Below are 17,377 nucleotides of genomic sequence, written 5' to 3'. Positions count from 1 at the left end.
GACAGATGGAAGACCTCAGAGAAAAGACCTCTGCTTGCCTCTGCTATTTACTAGTGTAGGTTACCTGTGTATTTATTAACTTCTTAAAAGGACAGCTTTTCAGAGCTATTCCCGTGTCTAAACTTTTCTGAATGACCAGATGGAAATATGCCAAGAAAATAGATTTTGGAGTGGCATATTTTGGTCTTCCACACCCATTAAAAGGCCAAGTAGTTTTTAGCTCTTTGATTTTATTTTAGTTTGGTCATGTATCTAAGTTTTCCTTTGGCAAAATATATAACTATTTTTTAAAAAATGCTTAACCTTGATTTAGATTTAGATTTTTTTGATTAACTTTTTTTTTTGTTTTTAGAAAATGTTCTGTTAATGGAATTAAATGGGCATTTGATCAGAGAATGGAGTTTTTACTCTTGTATTGCATACAATATAAAATAATTGAGAAAAATAATTTTGTCTTAAGAGACAACTTGATTGCTGGAAATAATAAGTGTCTACTTTTATCTGACTAGGAACTACTTTTAATTCCAAGGAAAAACTGGAAGCACAATGGGAGATGACAGTGAATGGTTGAAATTGCCAGTTGATCAAAAATGTGAACACAAGGTAAGACTCATCTGAAATTTAAATTTCAGTGTTATTGACTTGTTTTGGCACCAATGGGATTGCTGTCTTACTTAGAAGCTTGTGAAAACATTGGCAGTTTCAAAAAACACTAGTGCCTTTTAGATGCATGTTATTTCATGTCTTTGAAAAATAGGTGTCTCCAGCTCAATTTTTAAAATATTTTTGAGTTTTGGGAAAGAATTGAAGAAAGAAAACAGAGCTGGGCATGGTGCTGCATGCCTGTAATCCCAGTGGCTCAGTAGGCTGAAGTAGGAGGACCACAGGTTCCAGGCCAACCTCAGCAACTTAGTAAGAACCTGTCTCAAAGTAAAAAGGACTGGGGATGTAGCTTAGCCCCTGGTTTCAATTCCCAGTTCTAAAAAAGAAAGGAAGGAAGGAAGGGAGATATATTAGTGAAGTGGAAAGTAAGTTGTACATTTAAAAAGTATAAGCCAGGTACATGCTATGCAAGAGCTCTATCAATGAGCTAAATCCCCATCCCATGCAATTTTATTTTGAAACAAGATCTCCCTAAATTGCCCATTCTGGCCTCAGTTTGCAATCCTCCTGCCTCGGCCTCTCAAGTAGCTGGTTTATAGGTACGCACCATGATGCCTGGCTTTTTTTTTTTTAATATTTATTTTTTAGTTCTCGGCGGACACAACATCTTTGTTTGTATGTGGTGCTGAGGATCGAACCCGGGCCGCACGCATGCCAGGCGAGCGCGCTACCGCTTGAGCCACATCCCCAGCCCATGATGCCTGGCTTTAATAATTTTTAAAACAACAAATATCTACCAGTTAGTAGATTTTTTTTTTTTTTTTGTATTTCATTCTCTCCCTTGTAAATTATTCTCCTCTAAGTTCTCAAGTTACCTGTTTTGTGTTCTTAACAACTAGTTTCCTTTAATCTTCATTATTTAAATTTATGGTTGTTGATTATTAAAAATACAGAATAGATATATTAACTCACACAGTTGTATCATTAGAATTCTACCTGTGAAGAGTAGAAATTTGAAAGTTTAGTTCCTGTGTCCTCAGACAGAACCACTTCTTCATTCTCTGTAATAATCACCATCATTCAGGCCCCTCCCCACAAGGGCCTTATGCATTCTAGGCAAGTCTAGGCAAGTACTTTACCACTGTGCTACTTTGTATTTAATCATACAAAGTAGTCTTTCCTCTAATACTGGAATGTAAGCTCCTGGAGGGCCAAAACTATATTGGTTTTTATATATTAAATACCTGTTGTATAGGGGCTGGAGTTGTGGCTCAACAGTAGAGCACTCACTTTGCACAAGTGTGGCCCTGGGTTTGATCCTCAGCACCACATAAAAATGAACAAAGATATTATATCTATGTATAACTATATTTTTTTTTAATTGATAGTATAGTATAGAACTTCCTAATGTTACACAAATGATGCTTAAAAATAGCATCCTTTGGAGAATAGGAAGTTTCATCAGTGTGATTTCTTATGCTTGAGTTTTAATATCTTCAATGGCAACTAATACTTGGAAATAAAATGAAACACATTTATCTTTTTTTTTTGAAAATTATCTGAATTTCTTAAGCTCCTTTCTTGTTTCCATTCATGGGGTCCTTTGTTCAAATTACTTGGTATAAGATTTTCAGTTTTACTTCTTCTCTTCCAGATTAATAGTAGATAATATCATTATATTTTCAAAATTATTAATATTTCAAAAATATTACTTTTATTTTAGCTGTGGAAAGCAAGGTTAAGTGGATATGAAGAAGCCCTGAAGATCTTCCAGAAAATAAAGGATGAAAAGAGCCCAGAATGGTCAAAGTTCTTAGGATTGATCAAAAAATTTGTCACTGATTCCAATGCAGTGGTTCAACTGAAAGGACTAGAAGCTGCACTTGTTTATGTTGAAAATGCCCATGTAGCAGGAAAGTAAGCAGTTTCTTTCTAATTGTTCTGGTAACAGTCCTTGTCAGGAGCTATATAGGTTACATGTATTTATAAATCCTTAGTTATTAACAGTTTTAGAATATAAGAATTTTCTTACTTTTGTAACTCCTTGATATTTGTTTTTCATAGTTTTCACTTTCAAAGTCTAAATGGTACCTGGGATCTCTTTAAAAGGATTAAAACAAAAGTCAGAGCTGGGCACAGTGGCACACAACAGTAATCCCAGTGGCTCAGAAGGATGGGGCAGGAGGATCACAAGTTCAAGGCCAGCCTCAGCAACTTAGCAAGGACCTAGGCAACTTATTGAGTCCCTGTCTCAAAATAAAAAGGGCTGGGGATGTACCTCAGTGGTTATGTGCCACTGGGTTCAATCCCCTGTACCCCCTCCCCCCAAAAAATAGAAATCAGATCTTGAGCTTTTATCTTAAAGTTTAGACATTTTATCTCCTGGGAGAGGGAGTGCTGACTAAAACTTTGTGGCTTGTTTGACTTGAGCTACAGGTGAGAGAAGTTTGCATTTACCCACTTTCCTATACCTCGTAAACCTAATTTTTTTTTTTAAACGTCTTTATGTCATCGGTTAGAATCTTTGATACTAATCAAAGTTGGGATTCTGACTTAAGTGCACAAGAAAGATGTTGGGACCTGACTTAAGTGCACAAGAAAGATGTACTTGATTCAAAAATTGAAACAATATGGTTGGGATTGTGGCTCAGTGGTAGAGCACTTGCCTGACATGTGAGGCACTGTGTTCAATTCTCAACACCACCTGTAAATAAATGAATAAAATGAAGTCTCTCAACAACTAAAAAAAACTTTAAGAAAAATTGAACCAATAAAGAGAAGAAATCATATGACTGTTTAGTTAACCAGCAAACCATTGCTTTTTTCATTTTTTTTCTAATATCAGAAACAACTTTTTTGACAAATCTTGTACATAATTCCAACGCACCCAATTCTTCTAGTCCCCAGGAGTACAGATTTTATTTAATTTAGAGGAGACTCAAAGAAATCGTTACTATAAAACTTTGCTGAGGAATTGAGAGTAGTCTTTTCATATTAAAGGTACATATATCCTTTTATGCCCTTGTATGAAGAAATTCTCTTGTCCAAAGAAGTATTTAAAGTGATTTAAAATTTTTCAAAAAGCAAACACTTTGTACTCTTATTTTTATAACATATACTTGTATATCCACACATACGTGAGAGAAAGAGAGAGACATGCTTTAGAGAAAGGTCTAGAAGGATGAATATCAAACATAGGAAATAGTTTTCTTTGATAGGATTTAAAGGCATTTTTGCTTTCTTCTTTGAATTTTTTTACATTTATAAACTGAAGCTATGGTGTGATATGTCTTAAACTGTGGCTTGCATAAGGTTTTATTGATGTTCTGAAATGTAAGTTTACAAGTTAGAAACTCATTTACTTTGAAGCATTTGTAAAAGTACTTATATACCCCATTTCCATGACTACTAAAGCATGTCTTTTGTGTCTGGTGGTGTTTGTTTATGTTGTAGAACCACAGGAGAAGTTGTATCAGGTGTTGTTAGTAAAGTATTCAACCAGCCTAAAGCCAAAGCCAAGGAACTTGGCATAGAGATTTGTCTCATGTACATAGAGATTGAGAAAGGAGAGGCTGTGCAAGAAGAGCTTCTAAAAGGCCTGGACAATAAGAACCCCAAGATAATTGTGGCCTGTATAGAGACACTGAGGAAAGCCTTAAGGTAAGATTTTTCTTTTGCTTTAGTTCTGTTAACTAGAGGATGTCAACTGAGTTTGGGTTCCTGATTTAAACAGAAATGGAAACTGCTAAACTTGACTTGGCATACCACAACAGGAAAGTGATCTGGAAAAGATGAAGTCATTCCTCAAATGTGGCACTTTGTATTGGGTAGTTTTAGCCTTCAAGTATGTTATATGATTACTTTCTCTAAATCCCTTTCTAATGAAGATGAACAGGGGTACTTGTCAGCCAGTCAAAATTAGCCATCTAGTAGAAATGTACTCCCAAGGTATTTCACCAGTTTCTTTTTCTGTCCTCAAGTACAGACTTATGTACTTTGAAGTGTTGGCTATGAAGACAGTTTGTTGGCAATAGCAAATCTTGATTTAGATGTCTTTTTGGTAAAGTGGAAGCAAACGGCTATATGCTTTTAAGCAGAAGCACAGCAACAGCAAATAGAAAATGACTTTTACATAATAAGTCATTTTCAAACCTAGAATTTCTCATTTGGCATGAAGCTTTTCATGAATGGAATCTTCGTTCAGGAATAAGTGGCTGCAATTTGTTATGAAACTCTGACTTAGACAGATCAGTACTTTTTTTCTGATTTGGCAGTCCTTCTAATCTGATATCCTATCTCCAATACTATCCACTTTAGACACCTTAGAAAACAGTGAAATCATCATTCTTTAATGTTGTTAAACTAACTTTGATTTATGTCTTAAACTTTTATATTGTCTTTTGCAAAAATTTGACTTCACCTAGATACTTATGTGATAAAGTCTTCCTTATTTCTAGCTTAGAGTACATATGTATTTTATGAGAATCAAATAATATATTTATTCTTTCTCATAGAAATTTAGCAAATTGACTTAAGTATCAGAATTGTGCTTGTATCAGTAGAGCTATTCCCTAATAAAATACAAAATATACTATAATCTTCTACCTTTAAATTAGAAGTTTTTAGTCTAAACTATCACATACTCTAGTTATTTCATCTTTTAACTGACTGGGAAATAAGAGTAGGGAAAGAACAAGTTAGATATTTCTTCTTGTGTCATCCTCCTCCTCCTCCTCCTCCTCCTCCTCCTCCTCCTCGTCGTCGTCGTTGTTGTTTTAATACTGGGGGCTCTTACCCAGGGCCTCACTCATGCTATATCCTTAGCTCTGTCCTCATTATTGATTTTGTTATTTAGTCCATCCTGGTGTGGTTCTTAATTGTTCTAAAGCATTTCAGAATCTATAGTGGAACTAGGTAGATATCTGATCTTTAAGAACCTTGAACCTTGAAGCCAAACTAGGAGTTCCAAAATCTCTTCAAGTTATCTTTGTTAGTGGTAGCTTCAAAAGAGTTTCAGAAACATTCTGTTGTCCCTAACACAGACTTTAAACCTTTCAATTTTTTTCAATAGTAATATGTTTAGTATCAAAATTAGGTTTGGATTTATTATGGTAATTATTTTCCATGTGGATTTGCTCTGTCTATTTGTTGGTATTTTTCACAAATAGGCTAAGATAGAGAAACAAAAAAAAAAAAAGAATAAGATGAAACAATAGTAATATAAAGGAAGAATTCCCCCTTCTTTTGTTCAAAGGAAGATTTAAGAGACTCAATTATTAGGTTCTTCAGGCATCATGTTAAATAACCCAAAACTAAATGGTTTAAGATCACCATAATTTCTAATTTTTCCATTAGTCTTAAAGATCAACTGAGCCAAGTTAAGTTTCTTTCCTAATAACATAAAGGACATTTTAAAGGAGATTTAAGGGTCATTTAGTTATTTTAATCTATAAATATATAATATAGCCAGGAATATTGTTAAAAATCACTTTCTTGGGAAAGTAATTTCACATTTTTCTTTCATCTATTGGAATATGCCTATAGCTATTGCTGAACAATTTTGTTAAATTTGTGCAAATTAAATATATTTGTGCATGTTAGATAATAAACAATATATTTAGGTCATACTACTCATTCAGAAAGTCAGTGTTTCTTTCATAAGTAAATCCTTCCTGTTCCAGAATTTATTGTTCAGAAATGTTAGTAGTGATTTCAGAAAACTAAAATTGAAACTTATATATCTATCACATACTATATTTTCAAGTTCTTAAATTTTATGTGATAGATATATAAGGTTAAATATGCTATCTTCTTTTTTGAGGGAGGTTGCTACTAGGAATTGACTTCAGGGATGTTCTACTACTGAGCTATGTCCCCAGCCTTTTTATTTTATTTTGGGAGAGGGTCCCACTAAATTTCCCAGGCTGGCCTCAAACATGGTATCCTCCTGCATCATCCTGATGCAACTCCTGCATCAGTTTCTGGGATTATAGATGTGCATCCCTACTTGGCTCTAAATATGGTAACTTTTTTGGGGAGAGGGTACTGGGGATTGAATTCAGGGGCACTTGACCACTGAGCCACATCCCCAGCCCTATTTTGTATTTTATTTAGAGACAGGGTCTCCCTGAGTCACTTAGCGCCTCACTTTTGCTGAGGCTGGCTTTGAACACACAATCCTCCTGCCTCAGCTTCCCTAGCTGCTGGGATTACAGGCATGCACCACACCGCACCCAGCATGATACCTTTCTAAATGAAGTCAGATTACAGTTATTTTCCCCATGAAAAACTAAAGCAAAGAGATTTAATTTAAATTGCATGCAGTTATAGTATGATACTAGCAAAATCAGTAATGAAACACTGCCAGGATTTGTGATCTTCTGGTTGAGTGAATTATCTTAATTATAAGAATATTTAAAGTTTACTTAAAGTAGATTTCACTCATCTAGATATTTATTAGCTAACTTGCTTTTTTTAGATTTTTTTATATAGTTAAGATACTACATGTCTTTGTCCTTTATAGTTTCAATTATTCCTTGTCCGACTACCTAGACAGTTAATTTTAAAATGATAATGTTATCTTGGGCCCTAGACATTAAAAAATACTCTTTTAAGGATGACACCCAAATACATACATAGTTCTTCCCTCCCTTTTTTCTTTTTGCTGCCTTAAAAAAAAAAAAGTTCAACGTATATAACTCTATTAATAAATGGTATAAAATTATGCATGCATACCCAATCCAAGTACATTGTGTGTTGATGATTTTTTTCCCCCAATTTTTTACTTCTAGTGAATTTGGTTCCAAAATCATCTTGCTTAAGCCTATTATCAAAGTATTGCCAAAACTCTTTGAGTCGCGAGAAAAGGCTGTTCGAGATGAAGCCAAACTAATTGCTGTGGAGATTTATAGATGGATTCGGGATGCTCTGAGACCCCCATTACAAAATATAAATTCTGTTCAGGTAAGGCACAAAGTTCTCTACTTTCCTTTGCAGAAGGTTAATATGAAAATATTCCCTTTCTATCATTGTTGATATTCTGTCCTTTTCTGTCCTTATACATAATCCCACATACTATACAAGCACTCTACCATGGAGCTACCGCCCCCAGCTCCATTCTTAATTCCTGTATGCTAGCGTTAAATCTGTAACCGTTTAAAATGTCGTTTTATATTTCTATTAGGTAGCAGGACTTGGACTTTTTATTTTGGTGAAGCACGTTATATCTGGCTATTTCTTAAAATTAGTTTTGGAGACATTTCTGACAGAATATAATCTGAATTCATGAACTAATGAGATTGTCTTAAAATGTGGATTTTATTCTTCCATTAGTGCTTGAGACATACATCTTCAGTGTAGTAAATATAAGTTGGTTTGACTTAAGCAACAAAATATATACAATTTAAATTTATTTTTTCTTGTTTGCCCTATTAAAGCCACATAAATAAGAAATTGAGTCCCAATATAAAGTGAATATAAATATTAAGTTTGTTCTCTAATGGTAGAATGTAGATAAGTTTTATAAAAATATTTTTATATTTGCAGTTGAAAGAACTTGAAGAAGAATGGGTCAAACTGCCAACAGGTGCTCCTAAACCAAGTCGGTTTCTGCGTTCCCAACAAGAACTAGAAGCTAAATTGGAACAGCAGCAGTCTGCTGGTGGAGATGCTGAGGGAGGTAAGCTCATTTTAACTCCAGTTTCCATAAAAAATTAGTAAGTACTGCCACTGCCACAAGATTCTGTTACTGGGCATATTTTGAAGGACTAGCTTTCATAAATTTTAAGTTTCATGTGGCACTAATTACTGTTACCCCTCAGGGATGTGAAAGAACTAGTAACTGAAGTAAAACCTTTCTATTTTTAAGGTTTGTTTTGTTTTGTTTTTCCTCCTCGAAGGTGGTGATGATGGTGATGAGGTGCCTCAAATAGATGCTTATGAGCTTTTGGAAGCAGTAGAGATCCTTTCCAAACTTCCCAAAGACTTTTATGACAAAATTGTAAGTATGGCTAAACTTCTTTTATTTATTTCATTTTAAATAATTACTTGGATAGAGTTAGAAAATGTTCCGCTGAGCCCTTTTCTGGTATATTCCCCTACAGACTATATCTCCCTTAGTAGGATGAGTTAGTTGCTTTCTTAGCTCCCATACTACTTTGTACATGCAAATATTTTGGCACTTTTCGTTTCATTTTTTGCCAAAAATCAGAACATTATTCTTGAGTTCTTTTTCATCATTTGTTATCTGATTTTACCACTAAATAGCTCTCAAAATTCATCCCCTTTTTTTCATCCCTACTGCCACTACATTAACCCAGGGTTTCTTGACCTTGGTACTGTTGCCCTTTATTTTTTTTTTTTTTTTCCCAAATAACTCTGTTTTGGTGGAGCTTCCTGTGCATTGTAGGATATTTAGCAGCATCTGTGGCATTTACCCACCAGTAGTACCATTCCCTTAAATAATAATAATCAAAAATGTCTCCAGACATTGCTAACATGTTCATTTGAAAAAAAATATTCCTATGCCAATTACCACCATCTATTTTTCCCTCTTCCTGTCATATTTCTCAGTGTAATTTTAGGTACCATCTTTTAAAATGCAAACTTACCATACTAAAACCTGATAAAACTCTTCAGTGGACTTCTGCTGGTCTTAGAAATCATTCTATGGACATGGAGACCATCTGTGGCACATTTGAAGACCCCATTTACCTTCCATCCATTTCTCTGATTATTCTCTCTCTCCTGTTTTAGCCATGCTGGGCATCTCCCAGTAGCAAAAGTACCACTATTTTTTTTTTTTAAACACTGGGTATTGGGCTGGGGTTTTGGCTCAGTGGTGGAGTGCTTGCCTAGCATGTGCAAGACACTGGGTTTGAGTCTCAGCACCACATATAAATAAATAAAGATCCATCAATAACTAAAAAAAAATATTTAAAAAAAACCACTGGGTATTAACATATGCAGTTTTTTCTACCAATAATATTCCTCTCTCAATAGTTCTCCAAATAATACCTCTTCAGCTTTTAAGCCTCACCTTAAGCACCACTTTTTCAGGAGGGTCCTAACTGCCTCAACTAAATTCATTTCTCTGGTTCTGTAACAAAACAGCTTGTACATGTTCTTCATACTAGTTATGATCTTATAATTATTTATTGAAGACATTTCTGGATATACTATCAATTCCTTGAGTATCTAATTAACTTCTGACAAACAAATAAACATTTGATAAATTGGATTAAATTATAATCTCCTCCAGGGTGTCAATTTATCATCTTTGTATTCCCTGTTCTTTCAAATAATGGGTGTTCAAATTGTTGAATGATTATTTGATCTCAAATTAAACATATTCTACTTTATAATCATAAAACAAGGATTAGAATTATATTCACAATCAGAAAACTGACTTCCAAAGTTAGATCTGTTTTGGTTGCTGGTTATATGATTATTCTTGTCTTTTTAATGCTGTCAAAATAGAATTTCCTTTATTTTAATTCTGCCACTATAAGATGGACTAGAAATGCTTTTTATGATGTTTTCTGTTTGATGCCTATTTATTAACATTTGCCTAGAAAATGAGATGGAAAAGTACAACATTGTATTTATATTAAGGTTATGAAATCTTTGAAAATACATTGTTATATGTGAACAAAAATTGTATGAACAAAATATTCTGATTGGTAGCAGTTTTGCAATTTTGTTTTTTAACTTTAGACAAAGTTTCTGAAAACAAAAAGTTTTGTTTTGGCACTTTTGAATTAGTAGGGTGCAAAAAATAGGCTTTCATTCTGCTATCTTTCAAGTGACTCATTTGCGTCTTACAGGAAGCAAAAAAATGGCAAGAGAGAAAAGAAGCCCTGGAGGCTGTAGAAGTACTAGTGAAGAACCCCAAATTGGAAGTGGGTGACTATGCAGATTTAGTAAAAGCATTAAAGAAGGTAAGTGGGAGGAGTTTCAGCATTGCTATCTTAACAGCCCAGGCCATTGAATTTCCCTTCATTAGTGATTCAGTAATTTTTTTTTTTAACCACAAGTACATTGCCATTTAAGGAACACTATTGATGATATTTGGATTATAGACATATATTTTTTTTAAAGATTTTTAAAATTGTCCTAGGTTAATTTGGAGGATTTAGCTTCTACAAAAATTAGAAAAGAGGGTCTTCCTGATCTAAAAACAAAAATATAGTTCTATAATTCTGTGGAATATAATATTGTATAGATATTAAATATGCAGTATTTTTTATTAAATAGCAAATGATACCACAGTGTATTATATCATCAGCATGCCAAGCAAAGTGAAGAAATATGTGATCAATTATAAAGTAAATAAATACTTAGAAAGAATCATTTTTAGAGAATAGTTCTTTGGTGTTGTGTAGGTCCCCCCAAGTTGAATGTTGTTGCCAGTTTTTTTTAATGCAGTATTTTCTTTTTTAATAAAATCTTAAAGTAGAGATCAAACACTGTGGATATAAAGAGGAATGGTTGCAGAGATTTTTGTAATTTAGAGTCCCATTACCTTCCTGAAGGTACCTGCAGCAGTTTCCATTGGTGCTTCTTGGGTATAAATATTAGAGAACTGCTGCCCTATGGTATCTTTCAGAGATAACATTCTTTTGGTTTTCCTGTCTCAAAGCAAAGTCAGTAGACCTGTAGCTTCTCTATCATTATCAGGGTCACCTCCTGCAAGTTACAGTGCTGCCAGTGATATGCCACTAATAGAGAATTAGCAATTTGAAGTTGTGGTTTTGTGTGTGTGTTTTGGTGGAACTTGAAGATAGCAGAGTAAACATAATGAAGGGAGGCTCCTAAATTCACTATTTTTAAAATATTTTTTTTAGTTGTTGATAGACCTTTATTTTATTTATTTAAACATGGTGCTGAGAATCGAACCCAGTGCCTCAAATTGCCAGGCAAGTGCACTACTGCTGAGCCACAACCCCAACCCCTCTAAATTCACTATTGTCGAAGAGGAATAAAGACTTTATTCTTTTATAGGAAATAAAATTTGTCTTTCATTAGTGTAATAACATTCAGAGTTCTTTTGAGAGTACACTTTAACACCTTTCTATAGGGCTGTGACTATTTTGTTTTCCTTTTTATCCCCCTTTGTAGGTTGTTGGAAAGGACACCAATGTCATGTTAGTAGCTTTGGCAGCAAAATGTCTTACTGGCCTGGCTGTTGGGCTAAGAAAGAAATTTGGACAATATGCAGGACATGTAAGTAACACTTCTTTTTAGAAATAAATCCACAAAATTATCAAAAATGGCCAGCTAGACCACTTTATGCTTTAAACCAACTTTTTGGCATAGATCTATTGGGCAAAGTAAGTTTCTCACTAAGTTTTATTATTCAACATAGCTCCTCACAAATATCAACAGATAGTAGTTACAACTATTAAATTCATAAGGCTTATGTGGAAAATCAGGCAGTTGGCCAAAAGTACTTATTTGAGTTGATTTATTTGCTTGTTATTTATCAATATCTTGCTTTGTTCTTACAACAATATGCAATATAACAATATAAATTTTTATAACAACCATGAGGAGGGGGTATAGCTCAGTAGAGGAGCCCTGAGTTCTCCAGCATACCTACTCCCACACAAAAAGAATTTTAATAACCAGGACCAGAATGAAATTAAGAGTAGGTAAGGTAATATCAAACATTAGATGAAGTTAATATATAAAATGTGTTGAGGTGTTTTAACTGTGGTAGTTGTTCATTAGCTCTAAATTTGGTCTGAATTAGTTAGAATGATTTAGCATCCTGAAAATTGAACTTTAGAGTTTAACCTCCTAGTCACTTGATCATTTAATTTCCTAGATTGACATAAGAGTCCCTTAATAGTCCCTAATCATGTGTCAGTTTTTATATTATGAAGTTATTATTTAGCTTCACTTGAGCTATGGTATTTAGAGGTTGGTTACTCATAACATTAAAAATAATTTCAGACAACTTAACAAAGAAGATACTACTAAATAAAAATAAACCATGACTGATTTCTTACCAGGGAAATAAAAATAAAGATCTAATGCCAGGTGCCATAGCACATGCTTATATTCCCAGCTACTCAGGAGACTGAGGCTGGAGTGTTAACTTGAGACTAGGAGTTTGAGACCAGCCTGGACAAAATAGACCCCTATCTCCAAAAATTAATGAATAAATAATTTTTTAAAAGAGGTCTCTAAAACCTTTATAAATAATAATTTGGGCCAGGTGCAGTGGCACACACCTGTAATCCCTGAGGTTCCTGAGGCTTAGACAGGGGATTGCAAGTTCAAAGCCAGCCTCAGCAAAAGCGAGGCGCTAAGCAACTCATTGAGACCCTGTCTCTAAATAAAATACAAAATAGAGCTGAGGATGTGGCTCAGTAGTCGAGTGCCCCTGAGTTTAATCCCTGGTAGCCAAATAAATAAATAAATTGTATCAATAGTATGTATTTTTATAGTAGCAAATATTTATATCTATAACTGTGTATAGTATTTATATCTATGTGTAAGCTATCAATATATTAACTAACTTTTGGTCATTTTTGTGTTATTGATAAATAACTTTTCAAGGTAAAAACAATTTTTAAAACCCATTTTGATTTACTAAATAATGTTTGGCTAATTACCAGTCCCTTCAGTTTGAGTTCTGATTCTGGCTTTGTTTCACGTTGTTGTTCAGCTTAAAGACGTCTCCAGCACTCTATGATTGGAGTTTTGTTTTGTTTTTTTCTCAAAACTTTATGATGTAGGAACTGGGGTTATAGCTCATAAAAATAAAAAACTAAAGGGTTTTTTTTTGTTTGTTTGTTTGTTTGTTTTTAAACTATACAATGTATACTGTATGATAACAAAACATATTAGTGTTTGACTTTTTTTTTTTCCCCCTGAGATACTAGTGATTGAATCCAGGGCTACTCTACTTCTAATCTCTACCCCTGGCTCTTAATATTTTTTATTTTGTCTTGAAACAGGATCTCACTGAGTTACCAAAACTGGCCTCAGACTTCCCAGCCACCTGCCTCAGCCTCCCAAGTTGCTGGGATTATAGGCATGAGCCTTGTTTGCTTTAGCTATTTATAGACTATCTTTTGTGAGATATTTATAAAAGTAAACTTCAATTTTGTAGCCATTATAATTTTTTAAAGCTTTATAGCTTATATTAAAAAGTCAATTTTATTTCTCAAGGAAACCTTACTCCTGGTCTGTCACTTTTGTGAAATCTTGAAAATAATTTTTGGGGATACCATTGACTTTGCTATCTTTTCTGAACCTTTAAAAAATCTTTGATAAGGCTGGGGTTGTAGCTCAGTGATAGAATTCTTGCCTCGCATGTGTGAGGCACTGAGTTCGATCCTTGGCACCACTTAAAAATAAATAAAGATATTGTGCCCAACTACAACTAAAAAAAATTTTTTTTTTTAAATCTTTGAAAGATGTGGGGATTTGGCTTAGTGGTAAAGAATTTGCCTGGCAAATTAATACCCAGTATACCGCCCCCCCCCCCCCAAAAATCTTTGGTTGCCAGGTGTAGNCCCCCCCCCCCCCCCAAAAAAATCTTTGGTTGCCAGGTGTAGTGTCACACACCTGTAATTCCAGCTACTCTGGAGGCTGAGGCAGGAAGATCACAAGTTCAAAGCCATGCTTGGCAACTTGATGAGACCGTATCTCAAAATAAAAATTGCTTGGGATGTTACTCACTGGTAGAGGGCCCTTGGGTCCAATCCCTAGTACTGAAAAGAAAAAATCTTTCGGTCTGAGGATGTTGCTTAGTGGTAGAATACATGCTTAGCATGCACAGGCCCTGAATTTGATCCCCAGAACCCTCTAAAAAATAAAAAAGATTTTTTTATTTCCCTGCTAACCCAGTGCCTGGCACTCAGTGTATATATTAGCCATTAATGTTTAATGAATTAATAATACTTTAGGCAATAAAACTAAACTTATAAAAATTTCAACTTTACTATCTACACTGAGACTTGAAGATATAATTCTGATAACAAATTATTAAAATTTTTGGTACTATTTCTTTTTTCTTTTGTGTTGTAAGGGACAGATGACACCCCAAATCAATAAGATATATCAGCATCTTGAGTGGAGAGAAAGAATTATATACTCAACTATTCACCTGAATCCTCCTAGCTGGTATTTACTTTTTGTAAAATGAGAGCTGTTACAGATAGAAATTATTATGATTGTATACAGGATATAGAGACAGCAGGATGAAAGCTTTTAATTGTTCCAGTGGAAGATTATTATACCCTTCAAAAAAGAAAATTAGAGGCTGCAGTTGTAGCTCAGTGGTAGAGCACCTGTCTCGCATGTGTGAGACACTAGATTCAATCCTCAGCACCACATAAAAGTAAATAAAATAAAGGTATTGTGTCCATCTATAACTAAAAAAATTTTTTAAAGGAAATTACTTTTTATTCAGTTTTAATGTTTTTTTTTAATAAAGCCAACTTCATTGTTTTTAATAATGTTTTTTTGAGAGGTAAATATTGTAAAAATCTGTAATTTTAAAATGTATAATTCAGTGGTTTTAGTATAATAAGGAGATTGTATAACTATCATCCCTGATTCCAGAACATTTTTAGTTCCCCCCCCCCAAAGAAACCCTGTTCCTGTTAGCAGTCATTACCCACTCTTCTCTCCCTCTAGGCCCTGGTTACTACTAATCTGCTCCCTGTCTCTATGGACTTGACATGTCATGTAAATGGAATAATATAATATGGGGGTCATTTGTGACTGTTGCTTTTACTTAACATAATTTTGAAAATTTTGGTTCAGTCATGCTATATTGTGCTTCATTCCTTTTTTTTTTTTTTTTAATTTTTTTTTTTTTTTTTATAGTTGTAGATGGACAGAATGCCTTTATTTTACTTGTTTATTTTTATGTGGTGCTGAGGATTGAACCCAGTGCCTCACACATGCTAAGCAAGCACTCTGCTACTAAGCTACAGCCCTAGCCCTCATTCCTTTTTTTTTTTCTTTTAATTTATTTTTAGTTGTAGTTGGACACAATGCCTTTATTTTACTTATTTTATGTGGTGCTGAGGATCGAACTCAGTGCCTTGCTCACACTAGGTGAGTGCTCTACCGCTGAGCCACAACCCCAGCCCCCTCATTCCTTTTTGTTGCCAGATATAATTACTGCTCTTCACTTTTGCAGGTTGTGCCAACCATTTTGGAGAAATTCAAAGAGAAGAAACCTCAAGTTGTACAAGCCTTGCAGGAGGCAATTGATGCAATCTTCCTTACTGTAAGTTGACAGAGTGAATTTGTGGCTTTATCTAAATTTTATATTTTATATCAATTTTATATTAACTATTCTTCACAACTGAGAAAATCTCATTGATCAATCTTCTTTCTAAAGACCACACTACAGAACATCAGTGAGGATGTTTTAGCAGTAATGGATAATAAAAATCCAACCATTAAGCAACAGACATCTCTTTTTATTGCAAGAAGTTTCCGTCACTGCACTGCCTCTACCCTGCCAAAGAGCTTGTTAAAGCCTTTTTGTGCTGCTCTACTTAAGGTATGGACTATCTTTATAATTTGGGATATTTTATACTTAGGCAAGTTGTTTTTCTTCTTCTTACTAATTATGTACAGTAACTACTTGACTTTCATACTGTAGATTAATGATCTTTTGAGGAGTAGATCCTATGCATTTTTTGAGACTGAATCCAAATTCTAGTAACTGTTTGTGTTCCTATTCTTGAAGGAAAGCACAAGTTAGTTTTCTTATTCTACTACTTGTTACACAATTTGTTTCTTACTTTGTCACATACTGATGTGCACTGGATCTTTCCAAGCTTAGGCATCAAGTCTGAAGTATTTGAGGATCATTTGGGAGTGAGGAATTTTAGACAGATGGTAAGGGGGAAAAAGGAAGCACTGGCTTGCTGAGTAGATAACCAGAGTTTGTGTTAACCCAAAAAGAATTTGTGAAAAAGTGACTCTTAATTGGCAAAGGAAAGATGTAATTTTTATCCAAGAACTACCAACCTGAATTAAAATATCTGAAGTAATATTTCCTAAAGTACTTTGTATTCATGAATATTTTTGCTTAATTCCCGAGTGTAGCACATCAATGATTCTGCTCCTGAAGTCAGAGATGCTGCATTTGAAGCTTTGGGTACAGCTTTGAAGGTGGTTGGTGAGAAAGCAGTAAACCCATTCTTAGCCGATGTAGACAAACTCAAACTTGATAAGGTAGGTTAGTAATGAATTATAATGAAATTAAACAATAGTTTTGTCTCTTGGCATTGTGATTTTGTCTCTTGGAAATTAGAGAGTATTAGTGTAGTTTTGATCCAGATTTCTCCATTTTTTTAAAATTACAATTCCCATTAAGATGTATTACATTGCATACTCCCATGCACAATTGAAACAATTTGTGGGAATGTTTTTTGGTGTTTTTTGTTTGCAATTTAATCTTTTCTGTTCATTAAGAAAAAATTGCCAATAATCAATTTGTGAAATTTATTTCATTCTCTACTGGTAGTTCAGATGTAGAGTTTGAAAGCATAACTACTGAGGATTTAAATTTTATCCTAGGCTACAATGGTGATATTTGAACTATCTTTCAAATTATAACCAAACAAAAGATGAGTGCCCAATCTGTAGAGAAGATGAAAACAACATTGTGAGATAAATTCGTTTCTAATATTCTAGAAAATTACCTTTCTAAATGTGAATGTCTTCCCTCAAAATTATGGCCATCATAAGTTTATTATAATTCTGATTTGTAAAGAAGTAAAACATATAATACATC

The 17,377-nt window shown here is 34.1% G+C and overlaps 1 protein-coding gene across 1 annotated transcript in view; it reads left to right on the top strand.

The window, feature by feature from the left end:
• Ckap5 (cytoskeleton associated protein 5) overlaps window positions 1-17,377 on the top strand; it is a 102,944-nt gene that overhangs the window by 39,216 nt on the left and 46,351 nt on the right. The window contains exons 2-12 of the mRNA XM_048788216.1: window positions 510-603; window positions 2,327-2,520; window positions 4,057-4,263; window positions 7,395-7,566; window positions 8,149-8,281; window positions 8,502-8,602; window positions 10,428-10,541; window positions 11,722-11,826; window positions 15,767-15,856; window positions 15,971-16,135; window positions 16,687-16,815. Coding sequence (XP_048644173.1) covers window positions 547-603; window positions 2,327-2,520; window positions 4,057-4,263; window positions 7,395-7,566; window positions 8,149-8,281; window positions 8,502-8,602; window positions 10,428-10,541; window positions 11,722-11,826; window positions 15,767-15,856; window positions 15,971-16,135; window positions 16,687-16,815 — 1,467 coding nt within the window. The 5' untranslated portion in view covers window positions 510-546. The remainder of the gene's footprint in view (window positions 1-509; window positions 604-2,326; window positions 2,521-4,056; window positions 4,264-7,394; window positions 7,567-8,148; window positions 8,282-8,501; window positions 8,603-10,427; window positions 10,542-11,721; window positions 11,827-15,766; window positions 15,857-15,970; window positions 16,136-16,686; window positions 16,816-17,377) is intronic.

Source organism: Marmota marmota, unplaced genomic scaffold (genome assembly GCF_001458135.2).
Source record: "Marmota marmota marmota unplaced genomic scaffold, marMar, whole genome shotgun sequence".
NCBI lineage: Eukaryota > Metazoa > Chordata > Mammalia > Rodentia > Sciuridae > Marmota > Marmota marmota.
The sequence above is the reverse complement of the archived record's forward strand: the minus strand, read 5'-3'. Positions and strand labels throughout refer to the sequence as shown.